Source organism: Fusarium subglutinans (genome assembly GCF_013396075.1).
Source record: "Fusarium subglutinans strain NRRL 66333 chromosome Unknown NRRL66333_c0000054, whole genome shotgun sequence".
Classification (NCBI taxonomy): Eukaryota; Fungi; Ascomycota; class Sordariomycetes; order Hypocreales; family Nectriaceae; genus Fusarium; species Fusarium subglutinans.
Window position 1 is genome coordinate 138,856 of NW_023502117.1, and position 21,213 is coordinate 160,068.

The 21,213-nt window shown below is 48.3% G+C and overlaps 6 protein-coding genes across 6 annotated transcripts; 2 read left to right on the forward strand and 4 right to left on the reverse strand.

Annotated features, from left to right (window-relative positions):
* Positions 1-510: 510 nt before the first annotated feature.
* Positions 511-1,385, forward strand: FSUBG_5491 (glutathione S-transferase; the record flags this gene model as incomplete). The annotated part of the gene is made up of 4 exons (XM_036683593.1): positions 511-589; positions 641-687; positions 738-775; positions 824-1,385. The coding sequence occupies 4 exons, from the start codon at positions 511-513 to the stop codon at positions 1,383-1,385; spliced, it is 726 nt and encodes a 241-aa protein (XP_036539003.1).
* A 107-nt stretch (positions 1,386-1,492) lies between these two features.
* FSUBG_5492 (uncharacterized protein) lies at positions 1,493-3,205 on the reverse strand (the record flags this gene model as incomplete). Its single annotated transcript, XM_036683594.1, has 4 exons — positions 1,493-2,460; positions 2,513-2,593; positions 2,649-3,146; positions 3,196-3,205. The coding sequence occupies 4 exons, from the start codon at positions 3,203-3,205 to the stop codon at positions 1,493-1,495; spliced, it is 1,557 nt and encodes a 518-aa protein (XP_036539004.1).
* Positions 3,206-3,934: 729 nt separating this feature from the next.
* Positions 3,935-4,749, forward strand: FSUBG_5493 (uncharacterized protein; the record flags this gene model as incomplete). The annotated part of the gene is made up of 4 exons (XM_036683595.1): positions 3,935-4,097; positions 4,146-4,310; positions 4,363-4,459; positions 4,509-4,749. 4 exons carry the CDS (start codon positions 3,935-3,937, stop codon positions 4,747-4,749), a joined length of 666 nt encoding a protein of 221 aa, XP_036539005.1.
* Positions 4,750-5,342: 593 nt separating this feature from the next.
* FSUBG_5494 (nitric oxide dioxygenase) lies at positions 5,343-6,710 on the reverse strand (the record flags this gene model as incomplete). Its single annotated transcript, XM_036683596.1, has 1 exon — positions 5,343-6,710. One exon carries the CDS (start codon positions 6,708-6,710, stop codon positions 5,343-5,345), a length of 1,368 nt encoding a protein of 455 aa, XP_036539006.1.
* A 6,546-nt stretch (positions 6,711-13,256) lies between these two features.
* Positions 13,257-15,158, reverse strand: FSUBG_5495 (uncharacterized protein; the record flags this gene model as incomplete). The annotated part of the gene is made up of 4 exons (XM_036683597.1): positions 13,257-13,409; positions 13,462-14,675; positions 14,729-15,027; positions 15,088-15,158. 4 exons carry the CDS (start codon positions 15,156-15,158, stop codon positions 13,257-13,259), a joined length of 1,737 nt encoding a protein of 578 aa, XP_036539007.1.
* Positions 15,159-15,846: 688 nt separating this feature from the next.
* FSUBG_5496 (arginyl-tRNA synthetase) lies at positions 15,847-20,823 on the reverse strand (the record flags this gene model as incomplete). The annotated part of the gene is made up of 9 exons (XM_036683598.1): positions 15,847-17,460; positions 17,520-17,787; positions 18,749-18,879; positions 19,124-19,296; positions 19,521-19,616; positions 19,682-19,997; positions 20,055-20,193; positions 20,245-20,279; positions 20,335-20,823. The coding sequence occupies 9 exons, from the start codon at positions 20,821-20,823 to the stop codon at positions 15,847-15,849; spliced, it is 3,261 nt and encodes a 1,086-aa protein (XP_036539008.1).
* Between the last annotated feature and the right edge of the window lie 390 nt (positions 20,824-21,213).

Here is a 21,213-nt window from a genome sequence, read left to right on the forward strand (position 1 = left end):
TCCAATCAGTCAAGATTAGGCATATAGTAAGATAGAAATATCCATACAAGCTGCTAGTCAATGAACGTTCTGCCATTAAAGATCTTGAATGATATTGATGTTTGAGGGTGTAATCTGTGGCTGATGCTTACGGCTCCCGAGTCAGAAACAGGGGTCTATCCATCATCGTCAGGACGCATGACTAACAATGGAACGCAATATCTGCATAGTACAGCGACTGTCCCACATACAGACCAAATTCTGCTGGTTTCTTTCAAGATAGTCTCGAGTTGCATGTTCCAAAGATCAACGCTGATTCGTCGACCAAATTCCTCGGCCCAGAACCGAAGATCTCCATCTATGACAGCCCCAACTCCCCACTATTGCCCCTCCTTCTCCTCATGAGCTTAGCTTTGGAGCTCGTGTAGCTTAACCGACAATGACATATTCGTAAAGATCCTCTTCAATCTTTACAACTTTCATCTCAGTCATTGTACAAGCCAATTCATTCACCATCACCATCAACTCACAATGTCGTCTGAGCAATACGTCCTCTTTGATCTCCCAAGCCGAGATCCTGTTGGCGCTTGGTCCCTCAACCCATGGAAGAGTGAGTCAAGCTGCTGCTTCACCTCGTGATGCACTACTAATTGTACAATAGCTCGATTTCTCTTGAACTTCAAGGGAATTGACTACAAGACCGAATGGGTACGTTAAGAATCTCGTAACAGCCGCTTTCTTTGTTGATCAATGACCAGCTTGAGTACCCCGATATCAAGCCTACCCTTGAGCCTCAGTAAGTCGTCAATGTCACACTCGTAACAACTCAACTAACACTCTTCAGTGCCTCTGCCAACCCGTCCACTGGAACATGGACCATCCCAACCGTCAAGTTCCCCGATGGAGAATACATCATGGACTCCAACAAGATCCTCGAGCGCGTCGAGAAGGACCACCCTGAGCCCTCGGTCCACAAGGACTCACCCGTCCTCGCCAAGCTCTTCTCCATCATACCAAATATCATGGCCGCCCTTCGGCCCGTCTACTTCTACACCGTTCCCAACAACATCCTCAGCGAAAAGAGCATCCCATACTGGCACGAGACACGATCCAAGATGGCTGGCCAGCCTATTGATGAGCTTCACAAGGAGAAGGGCGGCCAGCAGGCTTGGGATAACGCAAAGGCACATATCCAAGAGGTCGAGGCTCTGCTGAAGGAGAACACCGAGGGTCCTTTCTTCTTGGGAAAGACCCCTAGCTATGCTGACTTCGTCTGGGGTGGCTTCTTGATCTTCATGCAGCGTAACAACATCATTGACGAAGTGTACAAGATCAGTGGCGATAGCCAGCTTCACAAGGACCTTCTTGAGGCTACCGCTCCCTGGCACAAGCGAAATGACCACTAAGTCATACATTATCGAAGTTATAGGAACACGCGTTGACGAGATAAACGAGATACAGCTTAGAGAAAGAAAAGGACACGAAATTGACACCCGAAATAAAACAACTCTCATCAAAGACTAGTTCCACCATCCTCATCATCAAAATCCGACTCCTCCAAACTATTACTCGGCGAGTCCAGACTGAGCCCCGTAGCAAAACCCTCGCCCAGTTCATCAACACTGGGCAGATCACCAACACTCAACTCCGTCTGAACATCTGTATACCGCACCGACATGAGAGGATGGGTGCTCGAGTCATGCCTCTTACCCTCCGAGTTCCTCATCACCAAGATCCCAAAAGCATCCTGCCGAATCTTCTCTATCATTGAGTTGAAGATGCTCTGACGTCGTGCTTGACCGAACCTCCCGTCAGATTCGTGAAGATCTGGAAACCGCCAGTTGACGTAAAGATTGCCATGGCCTGCTCGAGTGCGGATACCATTGTGTTGACCTGCAGTGTCGAAGTAGTAGCGGCAAAGCTGGCAAGCTGGTTTACTGCTTCCAATGTAGCTCCAGTCTTTAAAGAACGCGACCTCTGGGTGATGTTCCCGAGCCATTTCTCGATTGAGGGCCATTATCCACTCGAGAACCAATATTTCACAGTGCACAATTGGCTTGAAAGTAGCTTTGGTGCACTGAGTTTGTATACGGTCATCCAAGTCGAACATCCTCTGCAGGTTCTGTGCAAGATCGCAATATCGCTGTCTCGAAGCTTCATTGCTGCACATACGCCCGATGATGTTGGAAGCTTTCTCACTCTTCTTACCAAGGGGATTGAGCTCTGCCTGACTGGACGTTACGGAAACAACTTCGAATTCCTGGAAAATATCTGGCCATTCTCTCTCCGCTGCGATGAGATCTTGGACAGTTTTCTTGTAGCTCTGAAGACGCGATACGCTGTGTCGTAACTCTGACCAGCACACAAAGCTTCGGCCTTCGCTGAAGCGGCCATTGGTGGCCCGTATGTCGATGTAGCTTTTGACATCACGGGTAAGAAGCGTCTCGAGCGCTTGTTGAATGATGTTGTAAGTTTCAAAGCCTGGTTATTGATTAGTTTATGTGTGGTAATATGCGACACTCGTGAGTCTTACACTCGTTGTAGCCCATGTTCTTGAATGTTGTATGCTCAATAGATTCATCAAGAGCCCTCAAACCCTCCTCAACCGAGATGTCTATATCTCTTGTTAGCTTTTACTTTGAACCCTGGTATAAGGCAGTCCAACTTACCTGCTGTGTCTGTCTGTAGCTGGCAGTACTCCAAGCATTCCACAATGTTCTTCGCCTTCAGTGCGTTAAGATAGCAGTTGATCCTTGACGAGTTGAATGAGAGAATCTTCTTCAAAATTTCACTCTCAACAGTTTTCTTCCTCTCCAGAGGAAATGTGTGGAAGTCACATAGACTTGTTAGAACTGTTGTTAGGAGATCTCGTGTATCGTCAAGGTCTCCTTCGGATATCTGGTTGCAAGCAAACACGTATTTGTACCTTTCTTCTTCGTCGAGTACGGCGATTGAAGTGACGGTCCTACCGCCCTTTGTGCTATCGCAGATACTCGCGAGCTTATGTAGAAAGTGATGGTATCGCTCTTCTTCGGTCCTTGGCCGTTCTGGGGCCTCAGCAGGACGAAGAGCGCCTTGTTCGTGGGTGATCTCAGTAAGAGCCTTATACAGGACGATGGGCTCATAGAGACGGCGTTTCTGCCTGGACTTGAGCGAGACTATGTCGTCTGTTGACCGTTAGTTATTATAAATGTTACTGATGAAGGGCCAGCTTACCAGTAGTCATGATTGCCTTTGCTATCCTGGGCCTTGTTTGTGCAATAAACGGGAGTGTATGTTTGACAAAATCAGTTTGCATCCACCAAAGTCAGTCATTAGAAGAAAAGATCTTGGTCTTATATAGCTTCTGATCATCCAAGAGGCCTCTAGGCTTTCAGCTTCTCCGACTTTTTACACTCTCCAACACCACAAGATCTGCCTTGTCCAAGCCTCATGCCGGGGGCCGGCCAGTTTGGGAGGCCCATCAGTCAATCACATCGCATCATGCGGGGTGACCAACATGTGCATTCCTCTCCAGTCGGCCTCCAACATTCTTGATCGCCTTATCTCATATTTATCTGCATTGGATCTTCCAACCAAAATGATGAATCTCACCGGATTTGGCCTGTATTTGGGTCGCGAATGCTGGACAAGGCAGAGTCTTGATATCGCGACTTGTCTCATATCCTCGCTTCGCCATTGAGTATTCCGCCTTTCGGGATCTAAGGCTTTCCATCTTGTTCTCAGCCTTTCTCTTGTCCATGTATTGATAGAGTCACCTCTATCAAACATCGCAGAGATGGGAATGTGCTGTCGGCCCCCGGCCGGCCTCCAAAGAGGCTCTTTCAATGAGTATAAATCTCCCTCCAATATTCTCTCAAGAGCTAATATCAACGCTTCCAGATCCATTCAGTGATACCCACCATCCTTTCAGCTCTTCGGCGACTCATACTCTAAGAGTTACCATATCCTAGACATGTCTCGACGAAGCGACCGTTCTCACAGACACAGTCGTTCCAGCAGATCTCACCAATCTCAACAGGACGACATTCCCATTGACCCCAATCTGATTTCCGAAACCCCATACCCTGGATACACTGATACCCAGGGCTTTGCCTCGTACAGCCAGGCTGGTCCAAGTCAGAGCCAGTAGAGCGCTGACTCACAAGTCTCTGACTTCAACTCAGGTGTATACGCAGCAGCCTCGAGTGCCCCAGAGACTCAGGATCCAAGCATGTTGTATTACATGACGCAGCAACCTGCAACTGTCAACCCCAATGAGGTTTTACTCAGTTCAGGGTCTGGTTATGCATCCCAGAATTACCCCAGCTCCTATCCAACTGCCGAGCCTAGTATGTTACATCCATCTCTAGTTGAAACAGAAACAAGCTAACGACATTTCAGCTCAGCCGGAGGCTTCATCGTCGTCTACAGCCCAGGGCACCACTCCCCACTACTGTTCAGAATGTGACCGCTTCTTCGGCGGCAACAGAGACTTGAAGTAAGTTTGCAAACATGAAACGAAGAATGTTTTGACTAATACGACGCAGCAAGCACATGAAAATCCACAACAAGCCTGTCAAATGTAAAGCCGATCCCAACTGCAACGTCACCAAGGCAGAGCAGCGGGACATGGATCGCCACTACCGAACCTCTCACAGAAGCTACGCGGCGAGCAAGGGTATTCTCACCGAGGAAAGGATCTGTGGGTTTGAGGGGTGTACTTCGAAGTTTACGAGGCAGGACAATCTGCTCAAGCATTGGAAGAAGTTTCACAACTACGAGCAGTAACGGAACAGCCGGTGTTATCCTTTCTTTTCTCCTGTCTTTTACTAGCATATGCGGTTTTTTCCTTTGTTTGCCATCTGTCTCCTGATTTCAGATGCTTGAGCCAGTCTACCCTGCCATGTAACCGGGGCGGGCAAAGACTGGGGATCGCCTGAGAAGCGAGTACGGGACCACGTACACACCAAGTGATTCACTCATTATGTGGCATAGTTGTGGTTATATAGATGGAGTATCATGTTTTAGCATGTTTGTTTATTCAGGTAGAACAATGAAATTCTGTTGATTTCTCTTTTCACTTTCTAGACACCTCCCAATCCCATCCCAAATCCCGCACTTTTCCTTCCCGCCGTTTCATTCAGATAAGCCCAATGTGTCGTCGAAACCCCTTATCCTGTAGTGTAGAAGTAGAACATGAACATGTTATTATAATTTGACAGAGAAAATTTGCCATGAAAGGGAATCTTATAACAAGAGATACAACAATAAAGAATAAGATATGCGCCGAAACCGTAACGCCTCATCACTTCCCGTAATCTAGCCCAAGCCCCGTAAATAGTTTTATGTTTTTGTTCGTTCAGCTCAGATGTGGTCCAGACTCATGAAAAGGGGCAAGTAGCACCATTCGTAGAGATGGCTCCGGAACTAGGGCATCTGGCCTCGTTGCTGTTGATGGAATTTGCCTTTGACGCAGAGCGGATGCTCAGGTTGTCGACCTTGAACTCCATGTCACCAGTGCTGAAGAGCTCAAAGTGCATGCGAGGGGCATCGACCTTTTGAGCCTTGAGATACTCGGCCATCTCGAGCATGAACTGCTCAGGGCCGCAGATGTAGTACTCGGTAGAGCTGTTGCAAAGGTAGAGGTCTTCCTTGTCGACCTTGGCAAGATCCATGCGGAAGTCGTGGTCGTAGGTGATACCGTAGACGTCGGACTCGGCGAGATGGGTCTTGAAGATGTTGGTGCGGAAGCTGGGGCGGTTGCGGGCGATGCGTCGGACTTGGTCGTAAAAGGGGACGGAGCGGCGAGAGCCGTGGATCCAGGAGACAGGACGGTGAGGCTGGCGCTCGGAGACGGTGTTCAGGATGGACATCATGGGAGTGACACCGACACCGGCCGAGATGAGAACGATAGGAACGTTGGAAGTGTTGGACATGTCGAGGTAGAACTCGCCAGCGGGGTGAGTCAACTCAACGATATCGCCCTCGTCCTTCATGTCGATAAGGAGGTTGGAGACAACACCGGGGTTGAGGGCATCGCCGCCGAGATATCGACCGCTGCGGGTCATGTGAAGTCCTTCGTCTCGCTTGACGGTGACGCGGTAGTAGTCAGGTCGAGGAGCCTCGCTCAAGGAGTATTGACGAGACTGGACGTAGCCCTTGTCGGCAATGGGTACCTGAACAGAGACATACTGGCCGGGCTGGAAGGGAGGAAGACGCTTGCCGTCGACAGGAACGAGGTAGAAGGAGTAGATGTCATCAGACTCCTCAACCTTCTTCTCGATGCGGAACTTGCGGTAGCCCTGCCACTTGCCAAAGTCACGATAGAGCTGAGCCTCGCGACCGATGAGCATCTTGGCAAGCATCCAGTAGGCCTTCTGCCAAGCCTCTCTGACCTGTGGTGTCATGGCAGGACCGAGGACTTCAGCGAAGGCAGCGATGAGATACTTCTCGACGATACCATAATGCTCTGGCTTGATGCCCAAGGAGCAGTGCTTGTGGCACATGCGTTCCATCTTGGGGATGAGCTCTGTGATGTGGTTGATGTTGTTGGCGTAGCTGAGGATGACGGCGGTGAGGGCACGAGGCTGGCGACCGTTGGCCTGGTTGACGGTGTTGAAGTAGTCGTTGAGCTCGGGGTGATCACGGAGCATGTTGCGGTAGAAGATAGTGGTGATGCGCTCTCCGTGGTCGGTCAGGGCGGGGATGGTACCCCGGATGAGCCTGGTTTGTTGATATGACAGAGCCATTGTGAAGAGTGTGAGGTAGAGGTAGTAGCAAAGACACCTCTAAGAAGGCTGAGGTTGGGTATGGAATAGACAGAGTCTTGAGAAATACCGACAATGCTTCGTGTAACTGCTGTATGTGTGTGTCGAGATTGGTAGAATAGCAGATGAGTAAAGGAATGAGATGTTGTAATGAAGCAGAGTTCGTCAGTCGAGAGATGAATCTGAGAGGGGAGTCGTCCCCAGATATTATATCCTCTTCCTCCTCTTCCTTCTCCTCCTCCTCATGGCTCATGGCCATGACACACACAGCAAGGGCATGGCATGGTATGGCATGGATATTGAGCTATCACACGCCCCCAGTTGAATTAGAGTGGACGGACGGGGTGATACACCCACAAACAGAGATTATAGCCATGGTCATAGGTAAGGTAGGCAGAGAAAAAGAAAAGAAAGAAAACTCGAGCTTCTCCACAAGCCGTCTATTCCTCGTGGCAGTACCTTACCCCCAGGCGATAGAGGGTGTATCTAAGTGAGGGCGAAAAGTAAAAGCGAAGTGGATGGATGTTGGGAAATCCAAGCTCAGGAAGTCGTACGATAGAACAGCTGGGATCCATTGTTAGTTCCCTTTAGGTGGGTGGAGGTTTTCCTGTTAGTGGGGTCAGGCCCTGTACCTAAGCTCCAGGCTCTCCTTGCTTTTGGGAGTGGCCCGGCGGCTTCCACTGAAGGGTACCTAGTTACAGTGAGAATGAATCTTTTAGGGAAGTCTTGGCTAGTTATGAATTATGGTCCGAGGGAGGACAGAAACAGGTGAGAAACGAGGCTGATCTAGATTCTAGATTCGGTAACCAAATCACAAGAAAACTCTCTTTTTCGTCAACTTTGACTTGGCTTGACTTTGATAGCTTGGGGCTTGACGGATATGGCGTGTGGTAAAGGCAATTAATTATCAGTTAGTTTCTAAAGCAAGGTACTCAAGTCAGAGCACAAGCCATACAAGACCAGCTTGACTCAAGTTTCACCTCTAAAGCAACATAAACAACGTCCATCACTAACTAACTTAGTTCCCTTCCAGTAGCTCTTGATCTCGAAACTCTGTGGGGATCTACAGCTGAGTTACAGTAGCTAGGCAAGTATATCATCGACGGGGATTTCTGCCGTCCATACAATCCCCAATCCCCAGAAGTCTCAAGCCATGCGTTAGCCACGCGAAACAACAACCTGAATGCAACTCAACGCATGGCAACCACATGTTTGAGGAATGGAGCGTCAGATGTGACCAACCGGAAGCGAGGGTCCAGAACTTGGAGGCGCTATTCTAGACAACTGCTTTGTAACACCGGCAAATCACAAGAGACGAGAAGCAAACATTGTTCAGGCAAACAAACGACATGTAACTTGTTGGCTTTCCACAGCCTGTCTTAGACTCTCGAGACGTTGCAAGTTTATGGGTGACACTCAAAAACGACAGGTCATGCACGAAAGGCGAAGTATACAGCGAGTATTGGACTTCAAGGACGAGAAGTTCCGAGATAGAACGAGTCTTTAAACGCTGTGCACAACTAGCCAGTCTAAAACAAGTAAGAGCAATAAACCTCGTCGAAGCTGTTGCTCTCGGGAATAGCATGGCCTCACCTCACCACCAAAAAAACCCTTGCACCCCCTGTCGGCACTAGTTTCGAGGTTACCTCACCCCAAGTTCGGGTTCGGTACCTGGGCTCGGGTCTTGACAGCCACCGTAAACTCTGTGTCTGGCCGTGGCGCGACAATAGAGAGCCATTGTGTGTGGCAGGTGGTTTGATTTGTATCATCACCGGCCGGCAGAGGATTGAGCTGAACCCCAACAACGACACACCAAAGAAAGCTGACAGTTGGCTGATCAAGACACCTTCAGTTAACGAATCAAGGGTATCTCGTTCACAGGTTGTGTAATCTCAATCCTCCCCTACGCGAAAATGCTAGGTCTAGGTCAGATATCTCCCATTGACAAGAGTCCACTTCTCACGCGACCGTTGAGGTCTGCGTCATGGGAATCCTTTCCAAACCTTGAGATTGCCATAGTTACATACTGTGACTGCAGACCGAGGTTGTATTGCAGCTGAAAACCGCGTGTACGTAGTAAAGCTTGTGAGTAGAGGGATCGCCAGCGTTTTGACCAGAAGCGGCGTGTCAATTGTGCCACAATGATAGGCAATGGAATTCGGAGTTGAGATTGTGTGTTGGTTCGACCGAGGCACAGAACTGGAACTTGATCTGTGAATGCTTCCAGAAGACATTCGGAATTGTTCGATTACGGGACTAATCTCGTGTGCTGTGCCTGTGCCTGTGCCTGACATGAGAAGAACCCGGAACCATGCGAATAATGCCATAGTTAGGCATGTGTAGCTGTAGCCTGTAGGTACTACACAACAGCCTAACTTAATAAACAGTCCGGTCAATGCCGTCTATCTACTTCTCCATATTCGTTTCCGAAGACGTCAGAGAGACGGAGACAGAGCAAAGGAGGCCCCGAGCATTCCGAATGGTCTGTGATTCCGATCTCATCAATGCAGAATGCATTTACCAAGTCAGAGCTTCGTAAGTAGGAAACATAAAACACCTTCAGCCCGTAAGCTTGGGCTCCTCAGAAAGATCCGCACCGACCACTCCTAGCTCCCGCCGCCTTTCAAACGTTGTCGATTCTCTCCGTAATAACTAACTTATTCTTACGTCCGGGCTCAAATTAGCTGCTCTGTGCTCTTCTGAACCCCATAGACTAGTCCTGAGTCTCATCTGTTTGACAGCTCCTCCGTAGACATCGGCCAAAGCCGGAGACGGACGGGACATCGGGCTGTCTTCCACCCGCATTCTTTGGTCTCTTCTTTTCTCAACGGCCGTTATTTCCCTTATTCTCGTTCTTTTCTGAGGGGAAGCTTGTCCTTTCTCCGGTTGCTTTTGCTTTTTAGTCGACTCAGGATCCAGAGAAAAAAAGGTGATTTTGAGAAAGTCTAAACTAGCGGCCCCCAGTCAAAGTCAACGGTATAATGGGTCTTAGTCTATACAGCAGCCCTGCCCTGGCCAACAGTACTGAATTGTCTGAATTACAGTGACGCATCCAATGCATTCACAGAAGAATAATAATGAAAGAAGCAACTCAGTTTGTTTTATTAAAAGGATAGAAATCACAATGATATATCACATATTATAGAATGTCTCCCAATTTCTTACCATCCATTACGGAGTACAATCACAAATAGCATCTGCATATCCCTCTCCATAACCAACCACACAAATCTGATATGCTACGTGTACCTGCATCACGAGAGCACCCAAGATTCCCGATATCCATAGCCAAGAACTGTTCCTCGATGATCTAGATTAGTATTAGGTCCAACTGGATAAAGGATGAACCACCCATTGCATCTCGAACTCGCTAATATTAGCTAACGAGATGAGAATAAAATGACGGATACTCTTCCGCCTTGACGGAATACCATAAAGATTCATGAGGCCAATAGACACTATCGTATTCTTAAAAATTCGGCAACACCGGCCAGATCTGCTAATAGAAAAAGAGATGAAAAATCTTTCAACGGTCGAATCTCTTATTGCCAGTTTCTAGTCTATGCTTGGCGAGCGGTGCGCTTGGTCCAGTTCACAAGTCAAACGGTGGCTTCTTATCCACTAAGACTCATACATTATAAATATGTTAGAGACAGTAGATCTACCATGTATAATACACCCCCTGAATGTTTGTAAGGGTGTGACCAAGGGAGACTTAGCATGGGTTAGTAGCTACTATAATTGGGGCAGATAGCGAAGATAATTAGTACTTTAAGCTACTTATAAAAGTAGGGATTTTATAGTAAAAAATCGGTTAATTAAAGTAGTATTTAGTACAGTTAATAGCCAGTTGCTCCTCCTCATACCTCCATAACAGCTCTTAGCCTCTGTTATGCCCTGTAATTGTTAGTAGGCTACATCACTAAGTAGGCCTCCTGTAGGGTATTTTCAGTGGTTACCCCCTTACAAACATTCAGGGGTTGTATTGTAACCTACCCCGTGTCCATGTTCATGTTGGTGACGATGAATGTGGAAAAGACGAGAGACGATCCCCAACGTCCAAGGGCACTCACTCACTGAAACTCGCTCGGCACACGGCGGATCCTCTCTCTCTCAGCCTTGGATAGATCAACACCCTGCGTCTCTAGGCTCTAGCTCAGTTATTGCCCAGGTATGGGGTATATACCGTACGACGGCACCGCCCGGGGTTTAGCTGGGAGGCTACCATACCCTGGTAAGTGACAAACCCCTGCTGCCACAAACTTTTTCCAACGAGCACGAGAGCCTCCTCGTGTGAAGACGAACGCCAGTTCTTCAGCTAGAGAGTGCTCAAACCGGAATAGAATAGAGAAATGCCAACGTTGAATTGAGTCCTTCTGATCATATCATATCATGGCAATTTCATCATTTCTAGTGGCAGCACCTTTTTTCTCTTTCTTTTTCTTACCGTAGCACCGAGACTGTTTGATACCAGCCATCTCGACATCTTTTTTACGATATATCACAAACTAACAAAAAACTCTCTCTCGCTTCTCCAAAGATGATCGTTGCTCGCACGTTTGCACAGTTGCACTCGCGTATTCTCTCTCCCAAACATCCTAGTGATTCAGCATCTACACTCACGAATTCCTCCGAGACGGTCCTGGTCTTTGCTCTCGGGCCTCCGACATCCTCCAACCTTAGATCCAACAGATGAACAGGGTATCTGTGAATCGACGATCCTGCAAAAACTGGAGAGGGACGACTCTCGTCATAGTTACTCCTCTAAGATACATACTCGCATAGATACTCGCATACATATGAACACATAGGCCCAGACATGCATCATACAGATATGGATCTCGCCGTCGGCCGAATACAATATGCACGAAAGAGGCTCTTCCCCACAAACCTCGTCTGTTTCCATATTCTGCAGCTTCTCCATCATCAAATAGAAGGCTACGAATATCATATCCCCTCAGCCTCTCTCTTTTCCTATTTGCTAATCCAAGCGAAATATGCAGCCACATCAGTTCATAGCCGCACCAAAGGAAGAACACCAACACAACGAGACAACAGCAGAGACACCAAAGCTAATCGCGGGCCGCCGTGTTCGGTTCGTCAGTTATCATATTAAATCAGTTTGCAGCCGAGTCATTAGTGTCGCACACAAACAAGATGAGCATCCCACTATTAAAAAGCCATTGATGTACGATAACGGAAACGGCTGTGAAAAGGAAATATCGTCATTATACAGGCGCCACGCATGAGATAAAATATTTTCGTCAATGCTCGCAAGGTACGTAATTGGTAGTAGAAATACATAGTAAGCTCTTGGCGTTGGGAGCTTTGTAATGACTCTAGCTTGAATCGCTCACTAGTACATCCTCGCTATTCTCTTGAGCTTCATGTACTTCCAGCAGCATAACTCAACAACGTAGTAAAGCATTTCATTGTTTCAATGTGTCAAAGTTCAACGCCTGTCTTGGGGCGTTATCATGAAACTGAAAACCTCCGCAAAATGTCTTAGCATCGCAGATCATAGAAACTCAAAACTGATTCCATCCCAGGTTCACCTTGTTTCTCTCTGTCTCTTCATATCCCGGTCCGTGGGCATGAATATTTGTTTCTTTTTCTCAGTGTCTCGGACCCGACCCGTTTCCTTTGTCCTCAAGCCGAGCCGTTAGCTTTCTTCACCATGTCTCACACACCCTCCTCTTCTCTTGTCCTTGACATTCATTAGCTCGAGAACCAACTTTGCTTTTTCCACACTCGGCTCCAACACTTCCCGTTCTGACCTTTTTCGCCGCCAAATTTAGCTCTCACTTTGCTTATTCTGAAAACTCAACCTCCTTTCTTTGTAACCGTCAAACGTGGTAGACACGTTTCCTTCTCTTCCCGTTCCGTTCACTTCTCGCCGTGTTCCTGCATTACCTCGTGTCCTCCACGTGTAGTGTCTCCACGCTTCTCAGCTGTATGTTAATTTGCTGTACACCCTCTTCTTTTCAGCTTTGCTCGGTCCTCTTGGGAAGTGGTTGTTGGTGGGATTCGTTACTCTATTCGAACCGGTGTGGCGTTGGCGTCGGACGCCGGAGAGGCTTCGCATTGTCCTCGCTCGTTGTCGTGAGAAAACAAGGAATCGGGAGTTGAACACGGATAATCGCAGTATACGCATGCAATACTACACCAAGTTTCTTTCAGTCGTCTAACAATGGCATCAACTCCCAGCCATGTGTCGTTGGTTGAAACAGCGAGGCCAGCAACGAGATACCCTATCTCATTTGACCATTCGTAGCACGCATCACATATGATATCCCAAAAAAGATGTATCAGTTTGCTTCAAAAGTTTCATTTCTCATTAGCAACCAGCAAATGATCCTGGTACTCCGTATTAATTCGTACACGTCAAGTAATCTGCCAACTCAAAATCACACACGCTCCAGATCCCTTCCCCGTCCCGTGAGATTCTGGATAGGGGATTCCATGTCTGAAAAAGCAAATTTTCCCTGTTGTAACCCATCACCGTCGCCATCATCTCCTTCGCTTCGCTTACCTACCCACCCGGATAACGCCAGCAGCGATCAGCTTCTGGATCTTGGACCGCACACCAGGGTTTCTCATATGCTCCTGAAGAGCAGCGGGATCCGACTGGGCCTGCTGGAGGATCGATTGCATCACGGGGTCTTGCATGAGTCCCATGATCTAAATATGTCAGTAACCGTTTCAGCCATTGAGTAACGGTGGGTAATCTTACCTCGGGGTCCTTCATCAGACGCTCTCGGGTCTGCTCTTCCGTCTCGTTATCACGGGCAGAGTACATGGCCGAGAAGGCCTTCTGCTGCTGTTGCTCGATCTCGCGGGCGTTAGCACCGTTGTGGTGCTCCTGGTCAACGCGTTGAGCCTCAGTGCAGGCGTCCACACATTCCGAGTACTTGCGCATGCCGAAGTAGGCCTGCGCCTTGCGGATGTAAGCTCGGATGAAGGTAGGGTCCTTCTTGATAGCCATGTCACAGTCCTCGAGAGCACTGGGGAACTCGAAGAGCTTGACAAAGGCAGCGGCTCGGTTGCTGTAACCACGAGGGTCATCGGGAGCTCGCTTGGTCATCTCTGTGTAGGCAGCAACGGCACCAGGGAAATCCATTTCCTTGAACTTCTTGTTGCCCTCCTCACGAGCCTCCTCAGCCTTGGCAGGGTCGATGTAGGCCTTCTTACCAGCCTCAGTCTTGGCACGCTCAGCAGAGCGGAGCTTGTTGAGGACATCAGGCGTTCGGTGCTCGGTAAGGGACCTGTTGTAGTTCTCGACCGCCTTCTCCAAGTCTCCCTTGCGCTCATAAGATGTACCGATACGGGCGTAACTCTTAGCAATGAGCTTGAAGTCAGCGTAGATCTCACGTCCCTCCTCAACGGCCTTGGTGCAGGCCTCGATGGCCTTGTCGTAGTCACCCTTCTCGAAATAAGCAGCTCCCAAGTTGTTTAGGTAAGTGATATCCTTGAAGGTCTCCCAGGCCTTGGTGTAGTGTGCAATAGCCTCGTCAAAGTTGCGCTTCTTATAGTTCTCGGTGCCCAGGGCCTTCTCTTTATCGGCCTCTTCCTTCTTCTTCTTCTTCTCAAGAGCCTCCTCGTCGACCTCGGGCTCGGGTTCAGGCGAAGGGGCCTTCTTGGGCTCGGGCTGCTTGGGGGCTGGTGGGGCATCGGGCATGGGAGAGTCCTGAGATTCAGCGTTGGGGTCGACTTCGCGCTCGCGCATCTCCAGATCGACACCCATCAACACACCCATGACTGTCAACAGACGGGGGTCGCTGAAGATCTCGGAAGCATTTGAAGGGTTGCTCTTGATCGATTGGAGCTTGGCCATGAATGAGGGGTCGGCGAGGAAACCGCTGGTCTTGGGGTTTGAGGCGAGCTTCTGAATCAACTGAGGGTCGTTGAACATCTGGCCGAGGCCACCGCTGGGATCTTGGGGTCCTCCTGTGCAAGTGTCAGTTGCCGTAATTTGTATGGTTTTTAGATGTGTTGCTTACCAACTTCGGCCTCCATGGCCTTCTTGACTGAAGTCAAGCCACTCTTGAGCTGGGCGTTGTTGGCATCGAGCTTCAATCCCTCCTCATACGCATCATTGGCACCCAGAAGGTCGCCCTGTCCGTGCAAAGCAGCACCCTTACGTCCCCAGCCCTTGGCCCAGTCAGGCTTGATCTCGGTGGTCTTCTCAGCATCCTTCAGAGCATTTTCCCAATCCTTCTTTGAAGCATAGGCAGCAGATCGGTTGCTGTATAGAATGTGGTTGTCGGGCTGAATGGCAATAGCCTCAGTGAACTTTGCGCTGTGTCGTAGTTAGCAACCCCGATATTCCGTTGTGCTATTGTTACTGGTGGTAACCTACACAGCCTCGTCGAAGTTCTTCTCGGCAATGGCCTTGTTACCCAGAGCCTTGAGCTCGTCCGCGGAAGCCATTTCGTGTGTGAATTAGCAGAATCTGAGGGTTATAGCTATTAGACAACAGTTCTGGTCTGAGTATCGAGTCTGTGGTATCAAAGAGTCAAAGTTACTAGACGATGAAATATGAGAGAGTCGCCCCAGGCGATCTTTGGTGGGGAAGAAGAGGGCCATGGATGCCTTCTAGCTCATTCGATGCAAGTCTATGCAAGGAGCTTCCCATTGGGTGGAGCTCCAACTGCCCCGCCCCGCACCTGCGAGGACCCTTATGATGACCTCCAAGTTCCAGGGTAGGCAATTCAATTAAGGCAAACAAGGAATACGATATCTAGAAGATTCTCCTCATCATGAGATCTATGTATACTTAGGTATGGTAATAAGTGAGTCCGTCTTAATACGAAAGATAGAGCTAAAAATGCTATATGGTACTACACCCAAACAATACATCAAGCTTGTTTGACAATCTTCTTCATTCAGGGCTCGTATCTTGACGGAAATCACGTCACGTACTCTTCAAGTTTCTAAGGCATTTCTTATTCATCATAGATTTCACTCAACTGAGAACAATATCTAAGCCCGACAGATCCAATCTGGAGGGTAACCCAATACAAACGCCAAACTTGCAAGACCTAATAGAAAAAAGATGGGCAAAAGATCAAAAGCATGCAGACCACAATTGGTAACAACCTCGACTGTCTTGGAGCCCCTACGCAGTCCATGGTGATACACCAAGAAGTCTCAGCGCATTCTCAAACACCTGTCTTGCGTTCTCATATAAAGCATATCTTGCCTCACTAGCTGTATCAAGTCCAGTCCAATCTTTCCCATCGTCGTCGTCAAGCGTGTATGTGAGTTGATCGATAAGTCGGGACAAGTACACCACGATAAAAGATGGCTCAAGAGTTCTGAACGAGCCATGTGCTGCATCTGGATACTGTAGCAGGATACGCAGAAGTTCAGCATAGTTCTCCTCTTCTAACGAGGCGTAATCTAGTTTCGTATAATCGAAGATCGTTGGACCTGGCTCCAGTTTCTTGGATAATCTGGCATAGCAGTCTTGGATAGCTGTACCCGTGTCCCCCTGGAGCTGTACCATTTTCTTAAGATCACTCGTATAAGACGTGTTTCGCTTGTGGTAGTGATCTTGTATGAATAGACCAGCAAGCCCCAGTTGTTCCAGGGACTTCTCGGACTTGTCCACATGACACGATTCCTCCTCTTCTTCATCGAGGGCAGCTTGTGCCATCGAGCGGCATCCATCAAGGTAGTCACTCAAAAGTTTTGAGTCCTTGAGTCTCTCTGGAAGTCCATTGATCTTGGCAAAAGCAACATGTTGAATGCGCTCAGCAAGATCTTGTCTTCCCATGAGCTCAAGAGTCTTGGTAACTCGATGGAAGTGCATTTCTTGCTCCACCGCAACGACATAGATCATTCTGTCAAACTGGTGTTTCTTGTATCGATCAAACACTGCGGCAAGATCACGTAACAGATAAGAGGTAGTTCCATTTCGGTAGCGTACCACCGCAACAGAGAGCCCTTTCGCATCGTGCTTGGAAAAGTCGATCTTCCAAGAGCCGTCATGTTCCTCGTAAATCCCCTTTTCTTTGAGGGCTTGTTCGACTTCGGCGATTGACTCTACCGTGGCCTGCGACTCTCCAGAGTATTCATCGAATGTCACTCCGAGCTGTGCGTATGATTCGGTGTAATCTTTCACAGTTGCATCTCGAAAACGCTGCCATATAGCTATAGCTTCTGGCTCCCGGTCTTCCATCTTCTTGAAGAAGATGTCTCGTTCGGCATACAAGCCACGAGATTCGATCTCGGTGGTGTCTTGATTTTTTGCCTTGGCGTTTCTACACTCTTCCACTTCTGGCTTGAATAAGTCCTGTATCTTGTGGTTGACTTCGAGAAGGTGACGAAGCGGCTGTTTCTCGAACTCCTCTTCCGAGCCAAACCTCTGCCAACCGGCAGCAAGGAGTCCAATCTGCTTCCCCCAATCTCCTAGATAGTTCATTTTGACAACATCCCAACCCATACTGGCGTGGATGTTTGCGATGTAAGCGCCAATTAAGGTACTACGCAAGTGAGAAACCTGGAACTCACTCGCCATATTAGGAGACGAGAACTCCACGACAAGCTTCTTCTTGGGACTATCCGGCACTGCGGAATCAGTGAACCCAAGTGATGCATCGTAACCATACGAGGCAGCTCTATCGTTGATATACGGTAGCAAGAGCCGGGAGAGTGTGTTTGGAGAGGAGAAAATCTGCAGACGAATACCGTCTTTCACAGGGCATCCAAAGGGTGGCGATACCGGGAGCTGCGTGAATCCATGTTAGTCTTTGATCGATCCGGAGAATGGATATACCAAGGTCGTACTCTTCCAGCAAGATCTATCACCAAATCTTCGGGCCTGGTGTCTCTCAGTCTAAGCTTTGGAGCCACAACGATAAGATCACCCATGCCCGTAATGTTGGAGGTCTGTATAGCATCATAGGCAATTTGCTTGTCGCATCCTAGAAGCTTCTGGATGATGTCGGCGAGGTAAGCTCGGAAGATGTCCTGCGGGTTGTGCACTACGTCTGCACCGGGGTAGTCGGGAATTGGTGTGTCTAGTCCTGCCTTGCCGAGCAGACTTTCGATGCCACTAACTGAGCAGGTTGTCGCTGCCATAGCCACGATAATGGCGATGATGTTGAAGCGTAAAAGATGAATCAGAGGTTAGAACTTCGGTTGGCTCATGTCAGTAATCATTTGAGTTGAAAAGCAAGCGCACCCAACGCCATTTGAACTGCGAGATTGGGTAGTTGGGTACCAAGAAGCTTGCTATCCTCAGAGCCTCATTTCTGTGACTGGAATTTTGATTTGCTATGGATGCTCCCACGCTGCTCTGGTGTTGCCCAACCTCCAAGATGCGTGATGCGCTGGCAGCCACACACGACTCTCGCGATTCGTTGCAAATAAGGCTGTCAGATAGCATTGGCCAACAACCTCCCCGGTTGAAAGGATATTGCTGCACCATGTCCTCAGATGCCATCAGGTGCTACATCAAATCTATGTGCTCGTGATAAGGCAACTTTTGGTTGACCGAAGGAGATGTGTCACATATCAACAGATGGCGATCTTGTTGCCCGAGGCCCGGGTTACTGGTGAAAGTGGTATCCAGGCCATGTGACATACAGAGAACAACTATCGAAGCTGAGTATGCAGATTTTTGAGGCCCGAATGCAACCTCACGAGCGTCATTAAACGTCAACAGAATTGTAATTGCAGGCGCCTTATTTCATACACTGCCCTATGAGGCAGTGCAGCATAGGCACCAGGCGCAGAATCTCTACTCCTCCTGTCTTGCCAAATGTGTATCGCTTTTATCATAGGGTGCTTCAATATGTCCTTGATAGAGTTTTGTGAACATAAACATCTTGATTTCGATAGACGAAATTGTAATTAGCTAAATAGCTGAAGAGCCAACCAAGCCAAATGCCATTCTTCTGATCATTTTGATGAATCCAACCATCACCACAAACCATTGCCAAATACGTTGTCTCAGCAATGAAAGGAAATGCCACATCAATCGGATGTACCTGGACACATAAGATCTTAAATACCACAGAATTCCCAGAAAGAACAAGACGTTCAGGATGACCACTAGAGTGATGTATCCCGACGATGAAGAATCACCATCCTTCTCGGGTTTACCAGCATAGATCTGTGCAACCAGATTCAGGATGCTCAAAGCCTAGATCTATCAGTTTGTGTGCTTCGAAGTAAGAGGAGGGGGGCTATTGTACAAATGATGCTGCAGTAATTCGTTGAATCTTACTATTTCCACTCGTTTCCTCATCTCGACCAGTGTTGTCATTATCACGCCGATCGTCTCCGGAATCATCGTCGCTCTACCCTTGTCAGCCCATCTCTTCTATGTGAAGCAGTCCCTATTCCGAACTGCGATGATGAGAAGTAAAAAGAAAAGGGCTGCTTACCCCCCGTCTAGTTTCATTGTAGGACTCACTGAGCTGCTCAAGATGAACACTGATATCCCTCATCTGGGTGCAGAGGGCCTCTATCGCGCGTAGAGACCTCAAAGTACTTATATCGCCCCGGAGGCCTTGCTGCCATTCTCCGTAAAGAGTTGTCTCTGGGTCAATGATGGGATCTGCCAGAAAGCTTTTTAATCTTATCGACCAGCCTTGAATTACATTCGATAGTTTTTTGAAGTATTTTCGGGAAGTATTTCCGCCAGTTTCGCATCCTCTGACGTGGAAGCGCTTCAGCAAAGCTACCGTTTCTCATCGATACCTAAGAACAATTAATCCAGGATAGCAAGTACACAGAATCTGGATGAACTTCCGTGCGATATGATGGGACAGAATAGCATACATAGAGGGCCAGACTTTTTCTGAGGCATTCTAAGATCTGACCATGATGCTGAACAATCTCCTGAAGCTGTCTTGCCAAAGCCGTGAATGAATACGCCTGTGGAGATGTAGCCATTTCGAGGCATGGCTCTGATATGATGGGATCATCGTGTGCATGATTACTTTCGCCCTCGTTCCCGTGGTCCAGTCTCAGCTCTTTGCCAGAGAAGTCTTCGTCTAGGCAGACAGCAACCCAATAGTTGCTGCTGTGACCAGTGATTAAGAGCGAGTAGACAGCTTGATGCAGAATAGCACTACTGCGGAGTAATGGCACCCCATTCTGAATTGCAGGAGGTTCGAGAGTCTCTAGAAACAATAGAGAAAAGTCGTAGCGCGCTCGAAGGTAGTGGTTGCCCGTAAGAATGCGGCTATCTTCGTACTCGCGAGTAGTCACAACAAAGAACGGAAGATTAAAGCAAATAGAGAACCTGGTAGTCTGCTGAAAGATTTCAGTGTTAGCGGCTACAAACACTTCGAGTCATTTATTACCGCATACAGAGAACTGAAGAGACAGTATTGGAGTTGGACTAATGTCGAGGTAGTTTGCCAGAAGGCTACGCAAATCATCAACTTGTGATGGCGGGGCTGATCTTAATAGTGCGAGAACACTAGCACCGTTAGGATTGCTGATATATCTGAGAAGACTCAGTATAACAATAAACGTGACGAGTGTCTGGATATCGTACATCTTCCGAGCAGGACTGTCCACTTCTTTCATACGCTAGACGTTTTGCCTAAATCAGCTGTGCCGAACGAGTCTATCACGGTGGACTGACAAGACTTTTGAGTGCTTCGTCGAGCTCTTTATTATTTAACACTCGATCATCGAGGGACTGGTATGATGCATCGTTTTGGGAAGTTGAGCGGGGTTCGGATATCCATGCTCTTGGTTCTTGGGTATGCTTCAGTTGAGGATTGTCTGGGACATCGGGAATGAAGTTATCAAGGATGAAGTCTGCTCCTTCGATGAACCCGTCGACTTGACTAGGTTTTCTATTCCGTCCGAAAGAGCTGCTGTAAGGCTTTGTGTGAGCCGCATCTGGGCAGGCCGTCGCCTCCTCGTCCGAACGATAGCGGTCTCTCAACTTGAATCCCGTCGCTTTCGCTAGATCAATTGCAGAACTTCCTTTAGCCTGGTCGAGATAACTGTAGAGACTTGCTTTGTGGTCGAGGGTTGGGGAGGAATTCGTTGGGACGTTGCCAATACTTGCCGCCATGGCGTAGGTGAACTCTGCTATTCCTGGCAGCGAAGAGTTCGGCTTCATAGGGCTCGGCTGTAAGTTTGAACGAAAAAGAAGGGTTGTTTAGTGATAGCAGGAGCATGTTCTTTTATGCCAGGTGCTGGTTTCTTGTTCCCCCATCCCACCGACGCATCCCCCCAGCTGAGCTGCAGCCACCATCAGCAATCACAACACAGCCTGAAAAACAATTCGAATTGATAGGACATCATATTTCAATTGTGAATCTTGCACATGTACACGGCAACTAACAAGAAGTATCTGTATAATCCAAGTAAGAACGCACCTCCCGAAGGATTCCTTTATCATATTGATCAGCTATCCACACTATCTAAACCTCTGCGTGCTGCAGTTTGGGCACCGTGGCATGAGGCAATAAGGGCAAGGATCAACGCTAACTTTCATTCCACCATGGCC